The 20,271-nt window shown below is 40.3% G+C and overlaps 1 protein-coding gene across 1 annotated transcript; it reads left to right on the top strand.

Moving 5' to 3' along the window:
* Positions 1 to 742: 742 nt before the first annotated feature.
* Positions 743 to 20,271, top strand: ppp1r14ab (protein phosphatase 1, regulatory (inhibitor) subunit 14Ab). The gene is made up of 4 exons (XM_066703885.1): positions 743 to 1,114; positions 12,367 to 12,447; positions 13,216 to 13,248; positions 18,828 to 20,271. The coding sequence occupies exons 1-4, from the start codon at positions 920 to 922 to the stop codon at positions 18,912 to 18,914; spliced, it is 396 nt and encodes a 131-aa protein (XP_066559982.1). The 5' UTR covers positions 743 to 919; the 3' UTR covers positions 18,915 to 20,271.

The following is a 20,271-nucleotide window of genomic DNA, read 5'->3' on the forward strand; positions in this document are numbered from 1 at the left end:
TTTTAGAGTGGGGTTTTATCGGTGGTGCACCTGTGTAATGACCAGGCTGTTTAATCAGCTTCTTGATACGCCACACCTATCAGGTGGATGGATTATCTTGTCAAAGGAGAAATGCTCACTAACGGGGATGTCAAGAAATTTGTACAAAAACTCTGAGAGAAATAAGCTTTTTGTGTGTATGGAAAGTTTCTGGGATCTTTAATTTTACCTCATGAAACATGGGACCAACACTTAACGTTGCATTTATATTTTTGTTCACTATACTATTCAAAATCAGCACCTAGTATTAATGCAGTCCTCTGTGGAAAGTGAATTAATTGTTTTGTTGGGTGGAATTATGCACCACCTGTTAAAACAGCCAGTATACACATCGTTATTTTATTTTTTTGGATGTATGTCTTTATGTTTATGAGTTCCATAACTTGCGGATTTGGGAATTTTAGAATCGGAACAAGTAGGCTCCATCCCAGAAGAGGAGTTCCCAATCCCATTTTTTTTCCAACCAAGCTCTCAATTACATAATTTAACCTTAACTGAATCAACAATCTGCTTTGATTTGACTTTAGATTTAATAAAAGAGGTAGTGGGTCCTCCAAGACTAAGGTTGGGAACCACTGTCCTAGAAGCAACACCCCCCCTGCACATCCTTTCATGCACGCAAAATTGGTGGGAGGGACGAAAGATAAACAGAAAGAAAGGAATGAAGCAAGGACGAGCATATGAAATCAGTGCTGTCATAATAAAGTGTCCGATGAATGCCTAGGCGCTAGGACCTAGAGCTCTTGCACCGGTCCTCGTCTCAGTCGTGTGCTGCTGGCCGGTGGTGACGGTGCTTACCGCAGAGCAGAGCAGAGCAGCGCAGAGCAGCGCAGCGCAGCTCAGTGTCCGCCGCCGTGCGCATCTGTCTTTCAGGCTGGACATGGCAGCCAACAGGGTCGGGAGGCGAAACAACCACAAAGTCCACTCCCCGAACAGGGGTCCCAGGGAGGCCGGGCTCAACATACAGAAGAGGCAAGCCCGGGTGACGGTGAAGTACAACCGAAAGGAGCTCCAGAAACGCTTGGATGTGGAGAAATGGATCGACGAGAGGCTGGACGAGCTGTACCTGGGCAGGGTGAGTCTGAGCCGCATCACCCCAGACAAATAGCTCTGTAATGCATCTGTGTTTCAAGCCATGCAGTGTATTCAGTCCTTCTTCATATCACATACAGCTGCACAGGAGGGCACTGAGACAGGGGCGCGGATTTATCTTTGCTGTCCAGTGCAGCGTGATGCTCATACTGCCTGTCTAGTCAATTAATTCTGATTGAAATAGGATAGTAAATGGCTGGATATTGGCGCCTGCTCTCTTTTGGTGATGGTATAGCCATCGAAGAGCCAATTTCATGTGATTTTCTTATGCATACCATTTAGATAGGGGTCTGGATCAGTCAAGCATACCAACACACATAAACAAATCAAGTAGCCTGTCGTTGTAGTGGAAGGGGCTGATGAACTGTCATGCAGATATAGTGTTAGTCCGAGGCTGCAGTTAACCCCAGCCCTTGAGATTCCTCAGCAGCTCAGACAAGCGCACAGAGCTGCAGAGACGAGGGGGGCTGCATCCCTCCACAGTACTGTACTGCATCAGCACCTCTCTATGCCTCCTAATAGAATAGCATCTGCTGCTCTTTATTGCACGTTTATGGGGCTGTGCGATTGAAAGTGCCTCGCCTTTTTCTTTTCTTCTTTTGCTTGTTTTTAAGTGTGTTCCAGTTTAATCCCAATCAAGAATGAATGAAACCGATCATTAAACTGCCACGTAATTTTATACATTTTGTTCCCGGTATGAAGAGCCCAGAGAAAAAATTATAATAATAAAACACCCATACTTTTCAGATTCACAATCTGGTCTTCATATACAGTGAGAGGAAAAAAGTATTTGATCCCCTGCTGATTTTGTACGTTTGCCCACTGACAAAGAAATGATCAGTCTATAATTTTAATGGTAGGTGTATTTTAACAGTGAGAGACAGAATAACAGCAAAACAATCCAGAAAAACGCATTTCAAAAAGGTTATAAATTGATTTGCATGTTAATTTGGGAAATAAGTATTTGATCCCCTATCAATCAGCAAGATTTCTGGCTCCCAGGTGTCTTTTATACAGGTAACGAGCTGAGATTAGGAGCACTCTCTTAAAGGGAGCGCTCCTAATCTCAGCTCGTTACCTGTATAAAAGACACCTGTCCACAGAAGCAATCAATCAATCAGATTCCAAACTCTCCACCATGGCCAAGACCAAAGAGCTGCCCAAGGATGTCAGGGACAAGATTGTAGATCTACACAAGGCTGGAATGGGCTACAAGACCATCGCCAAGCAGCTTGGTGAGAAGGTGACAACAGTTGGTGTGATTATTCGCAAATGGAAGAAACACAAAATAAATATCAGCCTCCCTCGGTCTGGGGCTCCATGCAAGATCTCACCTCGTGGAGTTTCAATGATCATGAGAACGGTGAGGAATCGGCCCAGAACTACACGGGAGGATCTTGTTAATGATCTCAAGGCAGCTGGGATCATAGTCACCAAGAAAATGATTGGTAACACACTATGCCGTGAAGGACTGCAATCCTGCAGCGCCCGCAAGGTCCCTCTGCTCAAGAAAGCACATGTACAGGCCCGTCTAAAGTTTGCCAACATCTGAATGATTCAGAGGAGAACTAGGTGAAAGTGTTGTGGTCAGATGAGACCAAAATCAAGCTCTTTGGCATCAACTCAACTCGCCGTGTTTGGAGGAGGAGGAATGCTGCCTATGACCCCAAGAACACCATCCCCACCGTCAAACATGGAGGTGGAAATATTATGCTTTGGGCGTGTTTTTCTGTTAAGGGGACAGGACAACTGCACCGCATCAAAGGGACGATGGACGGGGCCATGTACCGTCAAATCTTGGGTGAGATCCTCCTTCCCTCAGCCAGGGCATTGAAAATGGGTCGTGGATGGGTATTCCAGCATGACAATGACCCAAAACACACAGCCAAGGCAACAAAGGAGTGGCTCAAGAAGAAGCACATTAATGTCCTGGAGTGGCCTAGCCTGTCTCCAGACCTTAATCCCATAGAAAATCTGTGGAGGTAGCTGAAGGTTCGAGTTGCCAAATGTCAGCCTCGAAACCTTAATGACTTCGAGAGGATCTGCAAAGAGGAGTGGGACAAAATCCCTCCTGAGATGTGTGCAAACCTGGTGGCCAACTACAAGAAACGTCTGACCTCTGCGATTGCCAACAAGGGTTTTGCCACCAAGTACTAAGTCGAAGGGGTCAAATACTTATTTCCCTCATTAACATGCAAATCAATTGATAACTTTTTTGAAATGCGTTTTTCTGGATTTATTTTTTGTTATTCTGTCTCTCACTGTTAAAATACACCTACCATTAAAATTATAGATTGATCATTTCTTTGTCAGTTGGCAAACGTACAAAATCAACAGGAGATCAAATACTTTTTTCCCTCACTGTAGGCAGATATGGAACACATTGTAATAGCCTCTGCTGGACAACTGGTTATTGTTATGCAAATTTCAGTTAAAAATATATTTTTTGCTGTTTTATTGGGATTATTATAGTTTATAACACACCTAAAGTTCATTGCAAAACAAACGTTTAAATGCCCGGAGGGATTGCGATAAATGATAGCCAGAAATGAAAGACTCTTGTGACAGTATACATTGACAGGATGTCTGAACAAAGGCTTACTGTGCTTAACGAGTTGTGTAAAGACTGCAGTTATACTTGTGCAGTATTGCCTAAGAATTACTCACAGAGGTGTATTTTTTTTTAATTTAATTTTATATATTGATCATAAAACCCATAAGGGGTTTCTGGGCACCTATGTTGGTATTGATCTGTAAAATTAACTGGGTTTTTCAGTGTGACACAGCCTGTGCTCAGCTCTGTAGGCACCAAGGAAAAAGCAGGCAAAAACCAGCAATGGACCTGTAATTCTCAAATCTCTATTAAAAACCAAGTGTGCTTTTAATTCAGATCTGTTTTTGATTGGAGTCAACAAATTGACTGTCCTCTGCTGTCAGGAAAGGAGTCTGTTCAAGCTCAAATCACCTGTAAGGGTGGGATATCCCTGTACTTCTGATGGCCCCTGTCCCCAGTCTTTATAAAGGGAGAATTTGGTGGCTTTCTGAGGTGGTGTAATTAATGACTGGCCTGTATGCTCTTGTATAGATACTTCAGTGTGTACAAAATCTAGTTCCCAGACAGCAATTTCTGGCAAGCCTTTTCAGACTGATTTTCATAAACATCACAGGGAGGAAAGAAAAATGGTATCAGGCTGAGGGGGACGGGGGGGTGGTGTCTATAAAAGGGAAAAGGCACTGTGTTCCCAGGGGGAGAGAGTGGGAAAGAGTACAGAGACACTGAGAGACACTACCTTAAATGGCTATCGAGGCTAATTTGCTCTGACTGGGGGATGCAAAAAAACAATCTCTTACAATAACAGTCCCAATATGAAAACTTTCCTGGCTTTTAGGGACCGAAATGTGTCGTGCATCTGTCCTGGTGTCCCCATGGTGGCTGTGCTGAGCCCAGAGAATTATTGATTTCAGCTGCCATCAGCCCTCTTTTCTCTCATGTATGTTCTATTGTTTCCTGTTGTTCTCAAGCCCATGTGGACAACTTGTGCTGTTTTTTAATTTTGTTCATTTTGTAGTTTTGTTAATCAAAGGTTTGCCTGTTTTTTTTTTTTAATGAGACAGCTGGTAAAGAAAAATAAGATTTTTATCAAACCCCTCTGCAAATCAATTTTTGTTGTCTTGCAAGTTCTAGTTTCATGTTGCATGATGTCTGATGCTGATGGCTCCGTGGATCTGTAAGGAGATGTGTTGAGGGAGTGACAGCCCTCTGAAGGCTATTGCTTAGGCACTCATTCAGGATAAGTCATCTAAGAACGGCAGGGAGGGGGGTTGGGTGGGGTTATACATGTATATATGTATGGATGTATATAGATTTATAGAGTGCTGGACTATTGCTTTGCCAAGAAGTTAGCGGAAACATGCTCTGTCACTTTTACCAGTGAGTTCTGCAGCTATTCAGTGGCATGGTGGAGCATGGAAATTACTGACTTCCATGTCTTTTTTTTTTTTTTTTTTTTTACTGCAGTTGAGCTCTGAATGACTTAACTGAATAATAATTTGAAGAATGTCTCTAATTTGTTGTTCTAAACTGCAGGACTGTTGCCAGGATCAGGTGTCCATGGTGTAGCTTTGGTCCTGTTATGTTTTTCTGTCACACAATATTTATTGTTTTGTTTGTTTTTGTAGAGAAGGCACATGTATTACAAAAATCGCACTCCCCTCAAGGCACTTTTCTTGCATCAAAAAATGCACTTTATCTGCCCTGAATGATCAGTACATGCCTGCGAAAAAACTTTCATTTAGAAACGAGATAAGCAGGATCTGGAGAATCTGAAACTGATGCGTTACTGAACATGATCATTTACAGCAGAATATGAATCATAACGTAGTAGTAGTAGACCTCCATGAAGGAAAATAACAAAATAATGTAATGGATTTTCCCACAAAAGGTTCTCCATTGACTGTCCAAACAGCAGGATGTAATGTCATCCATTATGTACTGTTTACATTTAGAAATTGTATACTAGAATAAAGTATGTCCTGCTGTAGAGGTTTCAGAAATTCTCAGCATACACTGGTGAAGAAGTAACAAGTTTATTACAAAAATAACCAAAACCGGTTAACCCAGAGCTCTCATGTCACATGTAGTGGAGAAAAAAACTAAATGTGATCCCTTTTTATATCTTTGGATATACAATAGGTTGCAGTGTTATCTATCAGAAGTGACTACACCTTGTTAAAATCCATTGTACAAATAGAATTAGGCTATAATTTGCATAATAATTAACATATGCCTGAGGTTATTTATTACTGTTGTAGTTAGTTTGATGTGTTCAAAACTGCTTATGTGTCACTGATCAAAAGGATATCAGACTTTACTGCTGGTCAGCATACTTCAGGCAGTAGATGTTATCAAAGCCATTGTTTTAAGTTTTCAACTAAATACCTGTGCCCCAAAACACACATCCTTTACTGTTTGTGCTGATTGAAACCTAAATACAATAGCTGTATACAACTCCAAGTACAAACCAATGATTGCTTTACTGACAAAATGGAATGAACAACATGAAACCATTAACAATATAAATAAAATAATAAACATAACAGTTCCCACTACAGTGCAATCTTCTGCAGAGGGTCCCCCTGCATAAAGCAAACCACTCCCAGATTCACTTATCTTTCAGTTGGCAATGATGACACTGCAAGCTGTAACAGAATGCATATGGAGACTCCCAAAGGCTGCTTAATTAACCAGAGGTTTGTATACAATCATATCACAGAACCCCACTAGAAGCTTGTGCAGCCAAAGACAGCCCTTGGCCAGGTTTGATCAATCGAGGGCCATGTCATGCTATAATGAGTAGCCCTAGCTATGCAGACCAAACATAAGCACAAAAGGGAGCATACACCAACATATCAGGAGGTGCAGCTGCTTACAGGATTGCAGATACAGTTATAAATAACTCTGGATATCTCAATTTGTATATGGTGTGTGTGTAATTTGACAGAGACAGAGTTAACTTAATTTTCTAAAGTAAGCTGTGCATCGAGAGTGTTATTCTGAAATTAACTGGATTTATTAGTGACCCAAGCTCCATATTGTCTTTGGCTGTGGTGCTACACAGACATGATTAACTGTGACCCCATGCTCTGTGTGTCTATTTTAGATTCTAATATCATGAGGGGATCGTCTATCTAATATTATAATGTGTAGATTCATTTCATAGAGGTGAAATATCGTCTAGAGGTAGAACATTAAATTACAGCACATTAGCGCTTTCTCAAACCATTGTAAGTTGCCTTGAATGAAGGTGCCCGCTAAATGACTTAATAATGAGCAGCTGCACCATAAGTTACAGCAGTACATTGTCCAGAAGATCGATGCGATTAATTTGCCTATTGATCCCACTGGCGACCTTTAGACAGTCAATGGCAGAAGTCTGCGTTACTTGACACGATTGATGTAGAGACGTGCGGCATGATCAGTCTCCCACAAAACTGTTCAACGAGATGTTTTCCATTGCGGACCCACTCGGCCTTTTGCGTTTGGGTAGAAAAGTAAAAATGATCACCGTTATCATCTGAGTACAGGAACAGTGGGCGTTCGTAATGGCTACACTGTGGTGAAGCGTTGTAGTCTCGGAGAAACCCTGTATCCAGTTACAAGACTGGAAAGGTTTTATCTTGTGATTCTGCTGTAGGGAACTGTATACAAACTGGGATCTGTAATTTATATGAATGTATTCAGCTGGTTCAGCTTTCAGACAATGCAACCTACATGGCTACATCTTTATAGAGGTGTTTATTTGATCAGATTTTTACTGGAGCAATGTGGGAAAAGCATCCACTGAGATTTGGAAATCCAGAGCCCTGACCACAACCCCCTCCCCCCCCGGCTCTCATTAACACATAAGAGACGCACAGTAGAGGATGGATCTCCTTCTTCTATGAGTGAGGAATGATCAAGAGTTTTTCTGACTCGGTGAGCACAACAATTCTTAGCCTATTCCAGGGCTGCAGATTTTTTGCAGGTTATTCTAGGATCTGTAGTTCAGGTTCCTGCACCAAGGTTGGTCCTCCTCTTCATGTGGAGCTGGTTCCCACTTTCTCTTAGAAGGGGAATGTGGTGCAATCTAATGAACCTCTTATTGATTGATGTGAATTTGTCTCGCTTGACAACATACAGAAGTTCAAATGGCTTCAGGATCAAAGGAGCAGTAAGATAAAATTCCTGTTTCAGCCCCATATGTCGCTGGATAGCATTAAGAGACCTCCTACCAACCCCCCACCTCTTTTCAGCCTCCATCTCTATACCATTAACAGCAGCTCACTGAAGAAATGTCCAGTACACCTCTGTTTGAGTTGGGTGGGTGAGTTTGTGGGGGGGCGGGGGGGGGGCACACTAGGGGGTCGACATTACCATTTTAATGCCCTTTTAACAATTCAAGAAGAGATGAGCTGATTACATGCTGCCCTTACACCCTCCTCAGAGATTCATACTCTCACACATACATGCAGCTGTGTTCCTGTTTAGTTTTGCTATCTAATTTGGTCTATCTATTAAAACAGTAAAAGTCTTTATCGAGGCAAGTTCCAAGCCAAATAAGTACATTTGCAAAGAGAACACATGAGTAATCTGTAGCAGATGCAATTGCCCTGACACCAATTGTCTGTTAGATTTATTGAAAATATAACCAACTAAATGTATAATTATTATTATGTGAAGTAGTAGTAGTAGTAGTAGTAGTAGTAGTTACATTATACAAATGTATAAAAATGCAGCTGCTTACTTCGTCCAAGTTACTTTACACAAGTCACAATAAACAAAATCATAATTATTTACACTCAAACAAAAAGCATTGCCACCCTCTATTTTCAGTTGAAACCATGCCATTGCCTCTTTTGGTGATGAAATACTGTTTACAGAAACCCATACTTTATTTCTGGTGTCTTTTTTTTTATTGCACACTGATTTGATAGAGCACAGCGGCAGCCCACAAAGTAAGTATAGCACACTGTCACCAAGAGTATCTGAGAGGAACTGTATGCGTTACTGACAACCCACTGGGCTGGAATTAATGGGGAATAAATTACAGATGATGTGTCAAGGGAATTTAATAGACATCCAAACTGACGGGATGCTCTTGACAGCAAGTAACTCGGAGAGCTCTTGGGTAGTGTGGCTGCCACTTACGGGCATTGCAGACGGTGAGTACGACTATGCACTGTGGCAAAGAAGATACTAAAGACTGAATAGCACAAGTGAGACATTACTAAGGCCTGCCAAGATAAAACGATCAGCCTCTATAAGGAGAACTGCTGTGATATGTGTAAGGCACAATGCCAAGCACAAAACCGAGCATGTACTAACACAGCAGTTTGTGAAATTTGATTTATTGCAAAAGGCTGATGTTAATATAGTGGATGCTGAAGTATGATGAATTAGCGTCTACTTACAATGACAGACCTGAAATCCACAACTTGATATTGCTAAATGTGTGACAGGATAAAGTTTATTAGTAATTTGTGGTGAAATACATTTCACCACAAATTATGGTCTTATGTCTTAGTGCTGAAATCTATTTGAATAGATTACATTTTATTTTTATTTATGTATGTTTTTATTTATCCTGATGAAGCCAGACTTCACACCACAGATTTGCTTTTGAGATAAAAAGCTTAGGTGACTTCTGTTGCCCTGGCATCCTGAGACCGAGACATACATATATTTGTGTGGGTTGGTGTCTCTTCCTGGCCCACGTGTTGAAAGAAAGGTCAGGGAAGGTTGGTGGCCTGAAATGTTTTAATACTACAAAGTGGAATATGGCATTGGCCTTTCTTTCTGGCTACCCCTTTGCTCTGGTAACCTTTCAATCTGCCACGTGGGAGCTGACGGCTCCATAACACTTCCACACAGCACTCGTCAAACAGCCTCGGTGTGTCAAAGACAGGACCCTGGCTTGAACACTTTCTACAGTACACATCGCTTTTGGTCCATTGTTCTGTCCTTCTGTCAAGGTTACTTGCAATGTCCAATTTCTTTCTTTCTTTGTTGTTTATTGGGCCACAAACACAAATGTATTAATATAATATATTCTGAAATATTTGAATAGACTCTTAATCACCTGATATAACTGGCTTAGAAAAAAATTAAAGTGGGCAATGCTAACTGCATGTCTTCGTAGTGGACATCCCTGAAATCTCTTCTCAGACAGGAAATGCAAGAAGCAGGGATAAGCTTTCCATGGTGCATATTGATTAAATGTCATCCCTCAGCCCCATGCAAACACAGAGATATACATTATTGCGGCAGCCGCAGTTTTGTGAGTGTGGTGTACAGTTACGGCAACGCTGCTTTATCTCTGGTTTGTAACCCTGCACCCATAATCTCTCCTCCCAGAGAGTTAGAATGCATTCCTTTCATCTGATTTTGCAATAAAAAAATTCAAGCAAGCAACATGGCTAACATATGGCATGATGTCTTAACTATCCAAACCAATAACAGTAAAGTTTTAGTTTGTTTAGTTTTAAATTAAAAATACACTTTGAATACAATCCATTTCTCTAGTTTTGCATCAGCATACACTAAAACCTCAATGCTGTGCACTGTGTGTTTGGCCTTAAACATCTACAAGGCTGATGTTTGATGAGTATCGAAGGATATTTTAGGTTCAAAAAAGCCTGTGTTTCATGTGTGTAAACGGAAAGAGATGCAATCTGATATAGCCTTTCACAGTCTGTCTGTGTGAGATGGAACTGGTATTACTGTCAATGTGGGGGGAAAAGGTTTGATTTAAAATGCCTCCTCCCCAAAAAGACTAACTGCCTTGAAAATTAAAGATTGGTAAAAAAATATATATATATATGTTGCAGTTTTTATATATTTTGCCCCCTCTGGTGTGGAGTTTAATTTGACTGTAGTTAGGGTCTTGCATATGACAATCCAATGGGAGTTTAATGGAAAGTTCCCACAATGGCAGCAGCTCCTCAACTCCTTTGAGTTGTGTGTGTGCGTGCACTCTCTTCTATAGCTGTGTGCCACTGAATTGGTCTACAGAAACAGGAGATGAGCAGGAGTAGCCATGGTATTTCAGGGGCACTGACATCCATCTTCTGATTGATCCGTCTTCTGTTTGTCCTGAATGACAAATGAATTACAGTGGGGGGAGGAGGGATTGGGGGGAGGTGGGGGCTGGACAGCTGGTCCATTAAACTTGGATGAATGGAGAGCCCTGTGCAGAGTCAGACCTCCAGGGGCTATGGGATTTGCAGAGTGGTGTGGGTAGAAAAAGCTTTGAAATAGCTGATGGTTTTCAGAAAGAGGCCAGTACTGTAGCTACTTCCAGACGTTAAGTGGAGCAGAAGCCACTCCCTTTGAGGATTGTGTGACGCCAAGTAGAGAGTGGTCTTTGTAGAATGGCTCTTCAGACTCCCCACTTCAGTGTCTATGGAAAATTAGTTGTATTAGTCAGCCCTGTTTTTTTAATTATGGCCTTAATTATGGTTTTTACTAGATTAATGTCCACACTGATTTAGTGCTGTAGACTCCTTTCTTGGGTCAAAACATTTTCTCCATCTTTTATTAAAATGTCATAGAAATAGAGATCTGCTCTAGTCACTTTTGTTAAAGTTAAACTATTTTCTGTAGGGCTTTTTCTACACTTTTGGATAAAATAAAATGAGGGAAAAAGTTGAAAGGTGCATGGCTCATATTTTTCATTGTGAGGTGCAGTCAATTTACTTTCATAGAAGGCAAACAAAAGAAAGAAAATGTGAGCCTTGGCTGATAAGAGATAAGAACGGATGAGGTTTTAAAGTGGTACTTGCTGGAGCTGCAGTCTGGCCATCTTATCAGTGAGAATACAGCACTGGAAAGTAGAAACCTAATTAAAGTTTTAAGAAGCAAAGGACCACATTTTCACTTTAAATACCAGGGACCTGTATTGAATACTTCAGAAGTGCTTGGAAGTATTTTCCAAGTATTATCTTCTTTTCCTTCTTTCTTGTTAATCCCCCCCCCTCCCCTCAAAAAAAGTTTTACATTTTCAAATTATTTCAAGTGCTTCACCTTCCTTTAACCTGTTCCTCTTTCGTACAACCAGTGTTCCACTCAATCTGACACAGCTGCCTCTTTTTGACACCAATATGGCATTCTGTTTATCTTTTGGGATGTATCGTAGTTGAGAAATCTATAGCATGTAGTTAAACTTGAGCACCTTGTAAGGCCTGGTCTCTGCAGTGCTTGTGTGCTGAGTCATTGCTGTCCTGTATGTTTGATTTCATTTAAATGTTTGACCCTGGTTGGCTTGAGACTTCCTTACTTTACAACTTGTTTCTCCTCTGTGGTACTTTGATGTACACCCCTAATTTCACAAATTACCAGTTACAATAGGCCCTACAAGCCACTGTGGCCCTGACTGCAGCACACTTTCAAGACGCACAAGTTGCCAGGGGGCAGAATGACTGATCGATTGTATTGATCGATTTATTGCACTCTTTTGTGTGTTTTCTCACAGAATGGTGTAATGTAAACTCATTCTTCATGTCATTCCCAGGGAGACTTAGTTGTCACTATAAACACATTATACTTTGTAATTATTGCAAAATGTGAAAATAAACGTTTCATATAAATCATAATGAAAATAAATTAATTGAATCTAAAATTCAACACTCCTCAGATCCATTTCTGATCTCATGCGATCTGACCCAGATTTTCAGTCTGACCATTTGCCCTATTTGCAGGAGGCTGAGATGCCAGAGGAGGTGAACATCGATGACCTGTTGGACCTGCCCAGCGATGAGGAGAGAGTCGGCAAGCTCCGGGTACGCTACTGTCATCCCCTGAGAGAGAGCATGCCAGGGGTGGGGCGCTTTCACTCAATGCCCCTCCATTAATTTGCAAGACTTGTATCCCACCAACATTTTCATTAGTATAAGGGTCCATATAAACCTATTAAATACTTTAGCTTACTCTTCAGGATCCTGAAATTATTATTATATATGATTTGACCTTGTTCCATACATTAGCATGGCATATTTATAATCTTATTATTATGACTTAAGTTAAAGAAAATTGAACAGCGATATACAAATGTAAACCATTGTTGTGTCTGTGCTAGAGAAACCCTAACACTCTTAGTTTCAGATGATCTCAAGAATGGTTAACCTAGTCCTGATGGGGCTGATATCTTGGGCAGGATTTTGTGGATCATTTGACCAGCTTGTATTACAAGTTAACAGAGCATGTCTCCCACATTTTGCAGTCAACGCACCCATCACAGCTTGACTTCAAACAGCCGGATTGCTTCACTAAAGACTTAGCAGACATATATCAGTCCAATAAAGATGTGATAAAACTTGGCTTAGTTAAACAAAACACAAACTGTGCTCTTTTTTAAAAATAAATGTAAGTTTCCAAGCTGCAGTGTATTACTGAAAAGGAAACAAAATTGTATGAGGTATCTTTCTTTCTTGAGGCAGAGAGTCAGTAGACTGAAGAAGACTGAAGGCAAAAACATGCTGACTGAGTCATGGGTTGGGGGGGTAAAAATAAATGTGTATTTATGTTTATTGTTACATTTGTGCTTTCAGGACATCCTCCTCCCCTGCAATAATAACACAGATGTAAGTGAATTCTCCTCTATTTCCCCTTTTCTTTGCAAGAATGAAAATCAGCATGTTTCTTTAACTAACTGTTCAGATATTAACTTCATACATCATTGTGTATGTGTGTGGGTTTTTTGCATGCAATGCATGCTATGTTCTTATCAATACATATCCACACCCTTTATTCACTTATTAAATACCACATATTTGCAGGGGAAAAAACAACCACATTAAATTGGGCACACAGAAAATTTAAATGAAGTGTAATTACCTTCCTGGAAATAGATTGCTTATTTGTTTATAAAATATGGTCAAAAGCACTCGATCTTCTGCTGTATAAATTAGGCAGAACAGGGAATAATTTGTAAGCATATAATTAAAGGCATGTGTATACAATTAGGTTACACAATCTGAAAAAGTCTGTTCTCTTCCATACCACGCGTTTGCTTGGTTGATATTGCTTACATTATGAAAGAATAGATTACTTGCCTTTGCACGCTTTTGTCATCACTATTGATTGTGTGCATGCATTAAGAGTACAAGCAGACAACGGAGGTTTTGAGAAAGACATAGCCTGCCCTTAAGGCAAAAGTAAAGGTGTCTGAAATGAGTGGAGAGCAAGAAAGTGTAGGGCTATACATTTCAATAGCAACTGGAGACAGAATCACTTGTCAGTGTCTGTGACAAGACCTGACCTTGCTTTAGGCATGCATACTTTCAATTAGACACTTAATTGTGGTCCTATGTACAGAGAGAAACGGGGCTGGAGGTACAATAATGTAAGCATTTATTCTCTTTAGACTCCCAGCTTTTTAACATGCCAGGCAGGGAGCTACAGCTCTCTCATAATAATGTGCAGCAGGATGGTGTTGTCTAGAATGTCATCATTCATATAGGAAGTCAATATGAAGTATGTTTCCTTCAAACATACCAGTCTCTACATAGGCCCATCTCCCCTTGCTTAACAGGACCCTTCACTGACTGAAATAGGCCCATAAGTTTATGTAATGAAGTGTATGTTTCCAAAAATGGAATGACCAAAATACACTTTTGACAGGAGATGCCCTGTGAGACTGCAGGTGGGAGAGATGACTGAGAACAGACTAGGGCTGTTTTGTACAAAGCGGGTTGGACTTTGATTTTTATTTCGGCATCATGTTTATGCACTGACAAATCAAAGTGATTTGTTTCAAAGTTGTTGTTTTCTGCTGCCCGGGTCCGGTGCCTTTTTTGGTCTGGTTCTGGCAACGTAACGGGAATTACACAGCTAGCAAGGAGCGAACGTCAAGGCTAAAGAAGGGCAGCCAGTCTGGCTGAGTAATGATGCAGGAGTGAAGGAGCCCTCCTCAGCACCGGCAGGCAATGGGTAATGTTTTCCATATGATGGAAATAAAGCTCCCACAATGTGCTGTTCGGCTGCAGCTTTTCTCCCACGCATGTCACAAATTGCAAATTTCAAATTTGTTTGTGCGTGTATCAATATATCAGTGAAACGGTGACTTCCAAGGTCTACTGCTGAAGTGGGGCCCACACCTTGTAGTGTAGCAGTGCCTCTGAATGGCTCTAGGGTGCAGGCAACACAATTATTTTCCTTTTTATTTTTATTTTCATTTTTTTGGCTTTTCACAGAACAAGTTAGATGTGTTACGATGACAAAAGGGTCAAATCTAAGGAGGTAACAAAAAAGGCAAAAAAGCCTTTGATCTTATAGGCCAGGGGAAGAGTCGATTCCTTATTCAAGCATGCAGGGGAGACATTCTTTGAGGAACTCTCACAGAAGGTCTCAAAGGTTTACAAGTATGTCTTAGGTTTTATATACATTTGGTTCATGGGCTGGGACATGAGCTTGCCTCAGCAACACAGAGTAACAGAAATCTTTCTATATTTGGATGTTGCTTCTCCAGTAGCTCGCTGGTTGGCTGGAGTGGGAGCTCGGTCCTGTTCTCAGCCCACCATGTTGGTAGTGGTGTACCTCCAAGGAACAAGTAATGGAGACATCACAACAACTTTGTTTTGACTCCCTAGTTTTTAGGAATTTAAAACAGGAACTACACAAGCTTATTCAACAGGAGTGGGCTATTGCAGTCCTCAAGGGTTGGGTTCCTTTTGGTTGTATAAGTACCATTCAATTACCAGTTGATTTTGCCTGGCGTAAATACATTTTCCTTCTTATCCTACCAATGACTCCAGTTAAGTAATTAAGTGAAAAAACAGAAACCTCTCTAGACTTGGAATTGCCTACCTGTTCTACAGGCCATACAAGCCATGGTGGCCCAACAGGACATGGCACACCTTCAAAACGCACATTGCCAGAGGGCACCAAGTTTTGTCTTCACTAGCAGATTTGCAGACAGCTGTACCTTGGATTGCTCCACTCACACAAAAACCTCTGAACTGACTTGCTTTCTCCGCTTCACTCTGTCCTGCGTGTACTTTTTTGAAGTGATTCACTTTCATTTCCATAAATTAATTTATCTTTGGTTATACTATTCTTAACCCCTCAGCGGTAGCTGTACTTTTTGTATTGAACACTTTCGTGGTCTTGCTCCTCAGTCTAGTGAGCTACGGGTTGCTTTACCAGCAAAGAAAGATTTGTGCCAAAACCTGCCGGATTTGAAGCCTGTTCACACTCCTGGGAAAATGATTAGGAAGAGATGGCACTTGGGAACCAGGCTATTTGCACTCCACATGGTCTACCAGACATAATGAGGTGTAATTAAAACAAAAAAAAATTGAAAAATGCCAGGATAATTCCCACACAGTTGTGAAAATGTTTGAATAATTGGAAATGTAATTTTCCAGGTCATGGAAAATTAAGGCAAAACTTTAAAAAATTACTTTTAAATCCTATGGGTGGATAACCACGTTTATTGTATTGTGGAAGATGCATCAATTAATATGAAATAAGAATTGAGATGGCTGGCCCAAATATAGCATTTAAAAAGTTATTTTCCCCATTAACACACACACACAAACAAACTCTTAGTAGAACGTAAGAACATTAGAATGGAAGGAGACCTTTTGGCCCATCCTGACGTGATTTACTGGGGGTTTTGGGACACGTATACGTCTCTGCATAGTGACACAGAGAAGGGGTTTCTGGGTAAGCGTAGCACTCCCCTCCAAAATCTCAACAATGTGTTGTGCGTATCTGCGGTCCTGTGTGTCAAACAAACGCTGATTGGTTGAGCAGGGAGATTTTGAGAGCCAATCGCTCAGCTGTGCTTATTGGTTAAAGTTGCATTTTATTTCGTGGTTGAAATGAAAAACAAGTTACAGATATTGTGCACGAAATGATGTATGATACAAACACACCTTAGAAAACTGGTTTCCATATCTGTTTTCTACAGATTCTGATTTGGTAAATGCAACATTAAGGTTATATGCAAGTATGTTGGCAGACACCTATGCAAATGTCTGTGTACGACACCCACGCAAGATGCAGATGCAGAAGCATAATTCAGCTTTTATACCACTCATGTGAAAACAGAACAAACCAAATATCTTGGCCCATTGAAAACAAAGGTTACTGGGGAACCATTTTATTATGCATTTGTTAAATATTATTGGTATTATTTTGGCTATTCTATTAATCAGTTGTTCAGTTTGTCTGTGAACACCATAACACCCATTATCCATTCATGAAGACATATCTTTAATTATGTTTCCTTGCATTGACAGCAGTACCTGAACACTTGTGCTTACACACACAAGCACTCTTTCTCACTGATGTCTGTAACTGTCACTTCCTTCCACAATAACATTGGTATCACTAAGATGCTCCATTGTTCTTTTTGGCCCACACACACTGCAATCCTTTCATCTCCTTTGTTATATAAAAAAAGGGGGGGTTTGCTGGATCGGCTGTTGGTTCTTTTGTCTTTGGAGAAATTGCAGGGTCATTGTGAAGGATAAGGCCCTGACTACTTAAGACAAACAATTCCAGCAATTATGTGTTATATAGTGCACAGTCATGCAAGGACTCTGCTGTTAATGGCAAGTGAAACAAAGCACGTTGCAATCTGTAGAAGGAAAGTCCAGGTTGAAGTTTGTGAGAGGGTGACGGAGTACAGGGTGATAGATAGTTTGCAGAGTGAGTCAATCCCAGTTAAATAGCATGGAATGGAATTAGTCGAGGGGAAAATGAATCATGGTCAAAGCCGTGGCATGTAGGAAGATGTATATGAGAGTTGATGGTAACCTTCAGAAGGACTGGGCTGTTCACTGGTAGTGGAGATTTGAGCTGTGGATTTCTGAACAAGCTGACCACTCCCTGTTGTAGAAGAGAGGAGCTTTTGACTATTTCTTCTTCATCCTTCTTCCTTTGTATTTGTTTATAGTATAGTATAGTATTCATTTTTTTTCATTTTATCTACAAACTATTCTGAATAAGTAAACTCTTTTGTAAGTTTTTTTTTTTAAGGCAGGATGCTATATCAATGTACAACAGAAAAAAAATAAAACTGGGTCAAGTTTCCAGGTATGTTTTCAAATCTAAGATTTCAAATTATTATTCCTGCAAATGTAATACAAAAGTCCTCTCTTAACAAGATATAAATGAAAAAAAGCTAAAATCAATATGAGGAATTATCACCTTCTTGCTTCCATGATTTTAACTCTTGATTTTGGCTTGATTAATTTTTAGTGTGACTTTCTTTTAATATATTTTAGCTACCAACTTTTATATATTTATATGAATATATGAAACAGTTTGGAGCTAAAACGTATTTAAAAAATGCTGTATCAGTTACATCTTGTTCCTTTCACTGGGTTGATCCAGACTTTTAGGTTTACTAGTTCACTTCTTCCAGTTACAGTCAAGGTTCCCTTGGACACATGAAACATACACACACAGATCATTCGGATTCTTAGTCCATTGAAGAAAAATACATATCAGATTTTCTTTGTGTGGTTCACGTGCACGGATATAAACTGGTCTCAATCTACCCTTGGAGTGTGTTTAATAAAAAGGCAACACAACCTGCAGAAGGGCCCCTTTGTATAATTATAAAGTTATTTTGTTTAAGATTTATTTCTGTTTTAATCCCTTTGTTGCTCACTGTAGGGTAAATGTTTATATGGGCTCTGATTGTCAATGAGAATGAATTCCATGTGGTAACATAAAACTTGTGCCGTCCCTGATCCACTTCAGTCACTTGGTAAACAAAATGTCAGCCTTCCACTTGATCAGAAAATAAGAATAAAAAAGGAACAAGATGTAACGTCCCTTTTTATAAACACCTAGCTGGATCTTTGCCTAAGCCTCTGCTGTCAAGTTAAATATCAAATCGCAAGCCAAACAGAAACCATGCAAGAAAGACAGGGATAAGTTAGAGGGTGTTTTGATTCTGTATATCTGGTTATGATGTAGTCAGCCAGGACTCATACTACCATTATTAAAAATGGGGGGGCAAGGTATTTTGTAGTCTTGTATTTTAAAGCATACCAGGAAGCTTGGTCCCTTGATCTTGGCATTAGTTTTGTTTATTCGGATAGGAAGTGAAGCAAACAAGACTAAAATAAGCCATGTTGAAATGTATTCATGTGCCTGTGCATTTGTGTATGTTTGTGTGAAACATCTCATTTTCTCCACACAGGTCTTCATCAAGGACCTGATTGTGAAGCTGCATGGACTACAGAAGCAAGAAGATTTGCAAAATGATGGCATTGAGCATTCACACTGAGGTTTACAGGATAGAAGTGGATGGGGGGGATGCTAAACAGCTGCTCCCAAAACTGACCCATAAACCAGAAGAAATTGGACAAAGAAATGCTCACATACATGAACACCTACACACACTCACTCACAGTCACACTTGCACACTCACACACTTACCCAGTCAGTCCCACACATGCGTGTGTGCGCCAAAACACAAACTTTACTAAAGGAAGCAACCCTAACCACACTTAACCGGTTACTTGTATATATATCTATTTCCCACAACGGGCTTTCAGCAGTATGAAGCATAACCGATAAGAAGTGGTGCTGTCACAGAAGCGAAATCTACCCATCCTGTCTTTCCATGCTAAGAGGCACAAATGGAGAAGGGGGGGGTTATCTATAACACCTGCTGTTTCCTCTCTATACCACGTTGGACTTGTTTCACATCCTGTAGTTCATTGATTGTCCTTTGTTTAAATGCTACTGTAATTTCAGTGCTTTCATTAAAAAGCTAATCTGTTTCCCTTATTAGTGCTTTACCAGCCCTACATAGATCATTGGTCTGCCTGTTCCTGAACAGCTCCAGTCCTACGTTTCAAAGGTATCTTCAAATCAGTGGCAAATTATCACATTAATTCAGAGTTACACCGACAACTGGTCAGTACTCGGTACCTCATAACGGTGAGAACCTCATCAAGTCATTCCTCGAAGGGTCACCATCTGATTGCCTTGTTCCACACACTCATAAGCTGGCATCCTATCATTAGTCCTAGGATATGAAACAAGTCAGACTTAAGAAGTGAACCACAATACTTTCTAAAACTGGTCTTCATTCTGGGATGGAGGGGTTGGGGGTACCACATGGTGTTCTGTGTTTGAAGCAATATGTTTTTACACCACCGTGGAAGATTGTGAAATGGGAAACAGGTCTCCAGCCTTAAACACTTATTGGGCATACTTGCTTGTAAATCGGTCACCAAGTCTCATTCTGCTACTCCATTGAACTAACACCAAAGTCATCAGTAAGGTTTTCATGTGTAAATATGACAGAGACAAAGAACATTGTGCATGTTGTTATAAAGTACCAGTCTCACATGAGTGGGTTTGTAAAACGCTGGCTTCTCCATGTTTCGTATTGTTAAGGGATTCAACTAGAGGTCCCACCACCCCTTATTAAAGTTGTATCTGTTTCATAGTGTATCTGCCATTCCACTACACAAACAGTTTTTATATAACTCATCGCTTTATTTCAGGATTGTTTTATACTGAGATTTTCCTACTGATTGTTTTGATATAATTTGTAAATCTGTATTTGTTGTCTTGATTTTTTTTTTTGGTTTGGTTTTGTACATTCTTTGAAATAAAGATTTACTACTGCA

The sequence above is a fragment of the Amia ocellicauda genome, chromosome 5, assembly GCF_036373705.1.
Source record: "Amia ocellicauda isolate fAmiCal2 chromosome 5, fAmiCal2.hap1, whole genome shotgun sequence".
NCBI classification, from domain to species: domain Eukaryota; kingdom Metazoa; phylum Chordata; class Actinopteri; order Amiiformes; family Amiidae; genus Amia; species Amia ocellicauda.